The 10,063-nt window shown below is 44.1% G+C and overlaps 1 protein-coding gene across 1 annotated transcript; it reads left to right on the top strand.

The window, feature by feature from the left end:
• The first annotated feature begins 901 nt into the window (after positions 1-901).
• LOC129817099 (uncharacterized) lies at positions 902-3,403 on the top strand. Its single transcript, XM_055872051.1, has one exon. It carries the CDS (start codon positions 902-904, stop codon positions 3,401-3,403), a length of 2,502 nt encoding a protein of 833 aa, XP_055728026.1.
• The last annotated feature ends 6,660 nt before the right edge of the window (positions 3,404-10,063 follow it).

Genomic DNA, 10,063 nt, shown 5'->3' with positions numbered 1-10,063 from the left:
CTATAAACATAACATCTCAATGTACCCTGTATTTTATGACTTCTGGTGTCTGCTGATTAATTACAACTATATTTAAACGTGTATGTATTGCAATTCAGTATGAACCCTTGGTTTGATCAATTGGTTTGATTTATTATCAAAATGAACTTAGAACTTTTGGATGACTTTATATCAGTTTTTCAATTCAGTAAATAATATGTGTCTGTACATTAAGAAACATAAGACAAGGGAAACTTTACAGGACACAAGGAGGAGAGTGTGGTATGTGTCTGTGAACAAGAACAGTTGGGAAACAAAACAAAGTAACTCAACTAGGGAACATGGGCACCTTCCTGTCTCTTATCTTAACTCCACTGTTGCCTGTAAACATTCATTAGACATGTGGTGGAAGAGGCTAAAAAAGACACCTGACATAATTGGCCCGATGACCTTGATGGGCTTAGTATTATGTGCATTTGAGTGCGTGCGTGCGTGCATCATTCACTTAATGTGACCATCTGTGTGCATGAGTCCTCCAATCCTACTTGATCCTTTTAGCTTCTCAGTCTCTCTAGCTCTGTTTCGTTGGGGAGGACTGCATAGCTTCCAGAAGCCTCAACCGGACTGCACATCCACAAAACCCAGAAGAAAGTTAAAATGACAGAAATTCGGTATGATCCATCTATTGAAGAACCCGGTAAAGAAGATTGATTGAGAAGCTGAATTGTTATTAAGTTTTTGTAAGATATGCACCCTGCTGAACACACAACTTTTCAAAGGCAATCAGACATACGCACCAATGGATGAACAAGACAATCCACACGTACGAGGCTAAAGATTTGGTTCTGTATCTCTTTATTGAAATTACATCGTAAACGGAGAACTTAAATAGAAATTATTTTTTCGACATCGGGACGTAAAAATGGGCTGTTCCCCATCCAAGGGTCAGCATTTCCCAGGGGTCGCAGATGGGATCCACAAGGCTCCGCTGCCAGGACCACCAACGTTGGGTGACATCAAGCCTGTTGAGGGAGAAAACCAAGATATTGACGATATGGATATTGACAAAGAATTAGAGGAATTCTCATTATCACCGGTGAATCCTATGGCCCCTCTGGGCAAAGTGGCTGACATGGCCCCCAACACAGCCCTTGTGTCAAACCCAGGGGCTGTCTCTGAACTCGAGGTCAAAATGACGTCTCAGGTGAGAGACATACAGAGTGAGAAATTACTGGAAAAGCAGGCGAGAAAGGTAGAGAAGCGAAGGAAAAATAAGGGCGTCAAACAGGGTCGCCGAAAAGAAAAGGAGATAAATACCTCCATCATGCAGGGAAAGGTGGACCTCCCCATGCACATGGTGAGAGCTCACCAGGCTGCCTACAAATACCTGAACCCCAACATCTCCAAGTGTGAGACCCTGCTGGAGATGCTGGACCAGGTCGCCCAGACCCACCTCTCCCTGCAGCCCATGATAACAGTCATTGTAATGCGCTTCGAGGAGGTCAACCTGGCCCTAGAGGAGATGGCTGATGATGGCGAGCTGATGCTGAAGGAACATGGCAACCACATGGCCTGGCCCTCCAAGACAAGGGCCCCAGCTCCCATCCCTGCCAAGCCCAGTGCTGACCCATCAGAACCCCCGCCAGACCTGCTGCAGCAGCTGCTCCAGCATTCCACTGAAAAGTTTAAGCTGGTGGGGAGCTCGGTCCAAGCCCTGGGAGACACCGCACTGGAAGATGCGGCAGACTACTTTGCCTCTCTATCTAAACTACTGGGCAAGAGGCTGCAGGCCAAGCGAGCGGTAGAGGAGCGTCTGAGCCAGGTGCTGGCACGCGTGGAGGCAGCCGCCAAGTGCAACCTTGATGACTTGTCTCTTCACAGCGAGGACAGCGGCATTGGGGGAGAGAACGAGTCGCTGACGGGATCAGAGCGTCACCGTCGCCAACGGGGGAGTTCTGGGTCCAGTAGCAGTGCTCGCCCCACACTCCTAAGCCATTCACCTGACAAGGTATGCCTTAATAAAGGTGAGGAGGAGGAAGAAAATGAGGAAGTGGATGATGATGAAGATGAGGAGGATGAAGAGGAAGAGAGGTCAGGGAGAGTGCGGTCCAACTCTTCCTCGTCAGACCCCATTGAGACCCCCAAGCGCAGTGAGAGGCAGCCACCCAAACAACCCCATACCGCTGCCCCCTTGGGCAGGCCAGTGAGACCGCCACACTCACAGTCCATAGAATCTTTCGATATTCAGAAGCTGCAACAGAAAGATCTGGACCAGCGGATGGGAGACGACACTCTGAGGAGACACTCTTCAGGAAGGAGGAAGGTTTCTAGATATGAACTCAAAGGGTCCGTGAAGGCAAACCAAGCACCAACTACTCTACCAGCGATAGCACCACAACCCCCTGGCCGCAACTCCGTCAAAAGACTCATAAACACATTCAGTGGTGGGACGGATGTTAGACAAGTCCAAAGTCTCACTAGTGCACACCTTAGGGGGTCTAGGAGGATTGGAACTCCAGGTCCTCCCTGGCCAGTGGAAGGCAGGGAGGACCTAGACGCGGACTACCTGCCCCCACCTCCCCCTGAGGTCCTGATGGACAACTCCTATGAGAGCAACGAGGAGAACCCGGGTGATCAGGAAGGGGAAGAGGAGGACATCACCAGTAGTGGCCACCCTGTGCCACGCCAAACAAGCACCACCTGTCAGCGCCTGAGGGCCTCGTTGCAGACCATGACTGTTCTGCCCAACCGTGGCAGTGTCGGACCAATCAGGCAGGATACCGTGGTGAGGGGAGATCATCAGGCCACATCGCTATACAGTCAGGCCTGCAAGATCATCCACCTGCGCAATGCAGTTGAATCCCCACCTACGAGACCTGATCAGGGGGTCCGAGGACCCCTTAGAGCTGGGGTGAGCCTCAGGCAAGGAAGCAGCAACCACTATGAGGGGGAGTATTGCCCCACCAGCATGCCACCAACCATCCCAACAGTCTCCAGAGTTCGCCTACCACCCTCTTGTCCCTCTACGCACCAAGAACTACCAATCCCCCCTGCTTTTGCACAGCCTAATCCACCTTCACGTCCATCCTCACCCCGGGTCCTGAGATTGAGCACAGAGAAGAGTGGTGAAGAAGACATATCGCCCTCAGTGTCCTTCAATGATGCCCGATCGGTGTTCTGTCAAAATAGCCAATGGAACTCCCAGATCTGGACCCCCTCCTGTAGCTCTACGCTACCCAGGCCCTATGGTGAGCCCTCTCGGGGAAGGCTGTCAACACGAGGGTCCCAGACTGTCAGTAGGCGCAGCCAGTCCGACCAGAGACCCAGCCTGATGACACAACGAGACGAGTCCCTTGTCCCAGGCACATCACAGGCCAGGACTGCAGGAAGTGAGTCAAATATCACCAATAACAGTGAGAGGTGAGTGTCTCCCTTTACTCCCTGGGTCTAGCTAAAAGTTCAGTGCACCTTACGTGATGATCAAACCGGCTCCGGGAGGCGTCCGCGTGCACCATCGTGCGCATGTTGAGTTTGTCATTTTAAAACACTAATTGATCATTTGAAAACCGATTTGCAATTATGTTAGCACAGCTGAAAACTGTTGTTCTGATTAAAGAAGCAATAAAACTGGCCTTCTTTAGACTAGTTGATATCTGGAGTATCAGCATTTGTGGGTTCGATTACAGGCTCAAAATGACCAGAAACAAAGACATTTCTTCTGAAACTCGCCAGTCTATTCTTGTTCTGAGAAATGAAGGCTATTCCATGTGAGAAATTGCCAAGAAACTGAAGATCTAACCAGAATAGAAAGAGGAGTGGGAGGCCCCGGTGCACAACTGAGCAAGAGGACGAGTACATTAGAGTGTCTAGTTTGAGAAACAGACGCCTCACATGTCCTTAACTGGCATCTTCATTAAATAGTACCCGCAAAACACCAGTCTCAACGTCAACAGTGAAGAGGCGACTCCGGGATGCTGGCCTTCTAGGCAGAGTTGCAAAGAAAAAGCCATATCTCAGACTGGCCAATAAAAAGAAAAGATTAAGATGGGCAAAAGAACACCGACAGTGGACAGAGGAACTCTGCCTAGAAGGTCAGCATCCCGGAGTTGCCTCTTCACTGTTGACGTTGAGACTGGTGTTTTGTGGGTACTATTTAATTAATCTGCCAGTTGAGGACTTGTGAGGCATCTGTTTTTTAACCCAATACCCTGTTAGCAGCGTTTCCATCACCATCACCAACTCACCCTACCTACTTGCTCCAGATTTAACTTGAAAACCACCTTTTGGCATAATCCTGAGCAGATTAGAACCCCTTCCCCACTGCATCTCTCAGCTACCTGGCCCGCTACACCTCATAATCCACCCATGCACTGAAGCCCATTATTTTCCTGTTGTTTTATAGGATGGTCAAGGGTCTTGTGACGGAAGGGGAGAACCAATCAGATCCAAGTGATGTTGCTCCTACTGACTTGAATCCTGAGCAGTAGTTCATGGCAGCCTGCCAGGGCTGAATCTACCGAGCGAATTAGAGGGTGAGGATTGAGCATAGAAAGGGATTATGGATTAGGACTCTGAAAGCTAGAGTTTTTCCATTTTTCTGTCTCTTCTAATGAGAGGAGAATAGGTTTATTCTAAGAAAGTGTGTTAGGTTGCAACGGAGAAAAATATTAAATACATGTGTTGGTTCTAAAACTTCCTCTGATATCTTAAGTTTTACAGTAATTACTGAAAACATTATTCCAACAACAATAAAATGTACTAAATTAAAAAATGATATTCTAATTTGGATTTGTTGATTTGTTGAAGATTAATAATGATATAATATATGATAATAGTAATATTTGCAATCTGTCAATACATTTGTGAAAATAAAAATTTATGATTGACTATGACTAATTATATATTTGTAAAATTATTTGTTTCCTGTTCATGTCATACTGTTTTTGAATTTGCATTTTGTGTTTGAACTGTTGCCATTTTTGTTATACAGTAACTACAGTGTTGGCTTATAAATGTTGTTTAATTATTGTTATTATTATTATTCATCACCTTTTATGTATTTTGTTTAATTCTACTTCTTTCTAACTTTGTTCCTAAGAAATGTTGTAAAAAAAATAGTCTGGGCTTCATGAGAAGAGCAGTGTGACTTAAACACCACATTACCTCACCCAGCCATAAATAGCTTCCAGATTCCTCTCACATACAGTTCTCTGTGAGCATGAGTCCCAGTGGCATTAGGTACCCATCATTTTAGACGGGGGCACAAAGTATGTGAGGATTGAGGGGGGTAGTCAAACACCTGAAACAGCCTTTTCCTGTGATCTAGAGCCAGCCATAATCATTATGCTTAATGTTTACCTGTTCAATTGAATTAATGATGCACATGGATTATTTAGGTACTTCTATGCCTTACGAGTTTAGTACTACTGCCACACTGGTATACAGTATCATGATCCAATAGTTAAAACATGCCATCTAAGATGCTTAGACAACTTGATTAACTTGATTGACAGCCTGAAATGGCTTGGTAGCTAGTTAGGATGTTGGGAGATTGGGAACCTATCCAGCTGGCTAGCTAGCTAGGTGGCTAGTGTTACAGATAAACAACTAAATGTATTCGTTTTATTTATTCAAGAAGGAGTCAATAGGGTACATACAGTAGCTTGATCAAACTCATTTACAAATATACCTCCTGCGAGTCCTGCCCATCACCTGCAGCTAAAATCAAAACAAACCCCCATGTGTGTGTCACTCGACACTCTCTCTCCTCCTCCACTGATGATAATATCTGCACGCACTAGAGTATCTAGCATCCTACCCAGCATGTCTTTGCTACGTGGTGCACCTTGGAAGGAACCACTTACTAGGGAGAATGGGGGGGTATTCTTTGTCTGGTCCAGTCAGTGTGCTCCCTCCACAAAATACAGCTGACAGATCTCGTTATAAAAAATTGTGACAAAACGTGGGCTAAAAAATCAAGGTTAGTTATTAATAAATAAATAAAATGTAAAAGGACAAATCTGAGGAGGCATGTGCCCTTGTGCCCCCTATGGGCATGACACCTCTGGCATGACAATGATTATAGGTTATGTTCTGTGATGTTAGGCTTACACACTTGTTTTTTAATTGACCTGACAATGGAGTATGTTTTCCTCAGGATAGAGTAAACTGCTCATTTTCAAAAACTATTTGCGTTGATACGGAATTTGAATCATCTCTTTACTATATTGCAGAGATTAAAAAGCCATACAACATATGTTTTTTTCAACAACAGGTTATGGTAAATCATATCAAACGCTGCACTGAAATCTAACAGTACAGCTCCCACAATCTTCTTACTGTCAATTTCTTTCAACCAATCATCAGTAATTTGTGTTAGTGCAATAGATGTTGAGTGCCCTTCTCTATAAGCAGGCTGAAAGTCTGTTGTTAATTTGTTTACAGAAAAATAGCATTGTATTTGGTCAAACACCATTTTCCCCAAACGTTTGCAAAGAGTCGGCGGCAAGCTGATTGTCAGCTGTTATAACCAGTAAAGGGTGCTTTACCATTCTTGGGTAACGGAATGACTTTGGCTTCCCTCCAGGTCAGATTAAAAATATGACAAATAGGAGTGGCAATATAGTCCGCTACCATCCTCAGTAGCTTTCCATCTAAATTTCAATACTAGTTGGTTTTTCATTATTGTTATACAACGTGTGGGTCTAATCCTGAATGCTGATTGGTTAAAAGCGCATTCCAGGAGAGGTCTATTCCACAAATTAGCACCGGCTAAATCTATGACGTTAAAATGCCTATTTACTCTGTTCCATCTGACTGCGCAAACCACTGTCTCATCAGCTCTCCACTATAAAAAGCATCTAGACATTATCTCACATTTCTTTTACACTAACATTTCTTTTTCAACAGCAGAGATTTGTGTAAACTTTGCTGTCTGTCTCTCCGACATTTGCAACATTGTTTAAATATTACATTTCAAACTGTCCCATAGTAATAAACGTGTAGTGGTCGGGAGTCATGACAAGAGAGGCAGGCAGTGTTTCTCAGCCAGTCGAAATCATGAATCAGCTGGCATCCTTTTTATGGATATATACAAAGAAATGGAAATTGACAAAAGGTTAAACGAAATAGTGTTTCCAGTTTCAGTTTGAAGTTATTGTGTTAGAGCTCTGTGTTGTTGGCTAATTCCTCTGAAAAGTTTCCTAACAAGAGAGCACATTTTCTATGGCAGGTGAAATAGTGCCTCGTCAGCTCATTGTTATGGATGTATCCAAATAAATGTCACTAAAAAAACAGCTTAAACAAATGCAGCTGCTGCTGTTTTTCTGTCTGCGCTGTTTGACCTGACTCTAAGTTAGTAGTAGTTGGCTAGCTAGCAAGGCAAGGGATAGGAATGTTGCCAGCCGGTATGGCAATAGAACATTTAGAATGAACGACTGGGTCGCGCCCGTAAATACAGAACAAAAGACTGAACGACTGGGTCGCAGCTCTGGCAACCGAACCAATAGACCGAACAACCAGTCGGCTTGGGTAGCAATCTAGATTTGTTTCGGGACTATGTCTTGTGGAAGGATGAAATAGTATGAATAAATTCATCTAAATAACGTTTTTAATTATAATATGTCAATCTTTATTTGATTATGTTGGTAATGTCACGATCGTTGTTGTAAGAATCGGACCAAAATGCAGCATGGTTTGGGTTCATCATCTTTATTACGCAAAAAACTATAACAAAACGAACGTAAAGCTATGCAGTGCTCAAGGCAACTATACACAAACAAGATCCCACAACAAACAGGTGGGAAAAGGCTGCCTAAATATGATCCCCAATCAGAGACAACGATAGACAGCTGCCTCTGATTGGGAACCATACCAAGCCAACCTAGAAGTAAAGAATCTAGAATGCCCACCCTAGTCACACCCCGACCTAACCAAAATAGAGAATAAAGGATCTCTAAGGTCAGGGTGTGACAGGTAACCTGTTGTATAAAAGTGATAATGCCCGAGAAGCCTGTGTTTGGAGGATATATTGGCCCTCGACAAACAACACCCGTGCCAATAAATCCTCCAAACACCGGCTTCTCGGGCATTATCACTTAAATGGACAACAATCTTTTTCCACCTCAACCACACTAACTTTACAGAATTAAAAATAACAATGATTTTCTTTCATTATTAGCAGCAGCGATTTTAGCATGTAAATCTCGGTGGGGCAAACTCCCCAAATGTTTTTTAGATGCATGCCAGCAAAGCCACTACACAACACAACACTGAAAAATGCCTTTAATTGCAATAGAGCTGTGACAAACGATGAAAACAAACTGTTAGGACCTACATAAAGCTGTTCCAACAGCAGAACTTTCTTTTCAGCACCATGCATGTGAATCCTTACCACTGCTACACCTGGCTATCAGCGGAGCCTTGTCTGTTTTTTCGCGTTGTTCGTAACATGTTTTGTGTATAATGTTGCTGCTACCGTCTCTTATGACCGAAAATAACTTCTGGACATCAGAACTGCGATGGTCACCTCAAACTGGACAAAGAGTTCTTCTTCAATGAGTCGGACGGGAGATATATAATACAGACACCCGACCAGGCCCAGATCCCCATTATTCGCTGGAGAAGGAAACACAGATTTTGCGGAAAGAGATCAGGGTGCCTTGTGAGGATCAGGCGACGAGTGGCTAATCTGCCCTTGCTTTCCGTCCTGCTAGCTAACGTTCAATCGCTGGAAAATAAATGGGACGAACTGAAAGCACGTTTATCCTACCAACGGGACATTAAAAACTGTAACATCTTGTTTCACTGAGTCGTGGCTGAATGACAACACACAGCTGGAGGGTTATACACTCTATCGGCAGGACAGAACAGCAGCCTCTGGTAAGACACGGGGCGGGGGCCTATGCATTAATGTAAACAACAGCTGGTGCATGATATCTAAGGAAGTCTCGAGGTTTTGCTCGCCTGAGGTAGAGTATCTCATGATAAGCTGTAGACCACACTATCTACCTAGAGAGTTTTCATTTGTATTTTTCGTAGCTGTCTACATACCACCACAGACCGATGCTGGCATTAAAACCGCACTCAATGAGCTGTATACCGCCATAAGCAAACAGGAAAACACTCATCCAGAGGCGGCGCTCCTAGTGGCCGGGGACTTTAATGCAGGGAAACTTAAATCAATTTTACCTAATTTCTATCAGCATGTTAAATGTGCAACCAGAGGGGGAAAAATTCTAGACCACCTTTACTCCACACACAGAGACCGGTACAAAGCTCTCCCTCGCCCTCCATTTGGCAAATCTGCCCATCTGCCCAAATCTATCCTGATTCCAGCTTACTAAAATTAAAGCAGGAAGCACCACTGACTTGGTCTGTAAAAAAGTGGTCAGATGAAGCAGATGCTAAGACTGGAATTTGTTGACAAAAAATTGGCTCCCTATTTAAAAAGAAGATGGAGAACAAGCTATGAAGTTAAAACACGGGAGTTTGGTGCGGGTAAAGCCAACTAGTGCAAAAATAATATTGCTATTTTGTCAAAACGATACGATACAACATCAAAAATAATATTCTAATATTGAACTACCGATTCTTAAGCAACGCTGACCTCTAGCGGTAAAGGAATGTGCTTTTTATCAAAACATATATTTTTAGGACGTTACATTACATCATGCCTACTCAATCATTAATTCCATTCAGTTCAACCATATATACAGTGTAGGCCCTCAGTGTTATTTACATGTCTAACCTATCACTCAATTCCCCATTCTTGAAACATCAAACAGTGGGGATTGTAAGGGCCTGCTTTTTCACATATGTATAGCTCCAACAGTATTATTTACCAGGGAAAGTTGTCATAGATCCTTCTGCACCTACTCCTCTACTCTGCCAGGGCCCTGTGTCACTTAAAACCGAGTAGGCTTTCTGACAGTTGTAGCCTCCATTGCAATGCACACCTCCTCAGCATTGGTTATACACTTATAACTAACATACTCTCCTAGTGGTTTCGGTTACATTTTTTGGTGAACCCCTCCTACCTGCCAACTTTAGGGAGTGTCATACTTCGCTGTCAATTGTCTCGACT

The sequence above is a fragment of the Salvelinus fontinalis genome, chromosome 20 (genome assembly GCF_029448725.1).
Source record: "Salvelinus fontinalis isolate EN_2023a chromosome 20, ASM2944872v1, whole genome shotgun sequence".
Lineage (NCBI taxonomy): Eukaryota > Metazoa > Chordata > Actinopteri > Salmoniformes > Salmonidae > Salvelinus > Salvelinus fontinalis.
Note: the sequence above shows the minus strand (reverse complement) of the source record. Positions and strands in the feature narration are given on the sequence as shown.

Bases quoted from the DNA above. Each gene is read 5' to 3' on its own strand.
- LOC129817099 (XM_055872051.1), top strand. From the start codon at position 902: ATGGGCTGTTCCCCATCCAAGGGTCAGCATTTCCCAGGGGTCGCAGAT.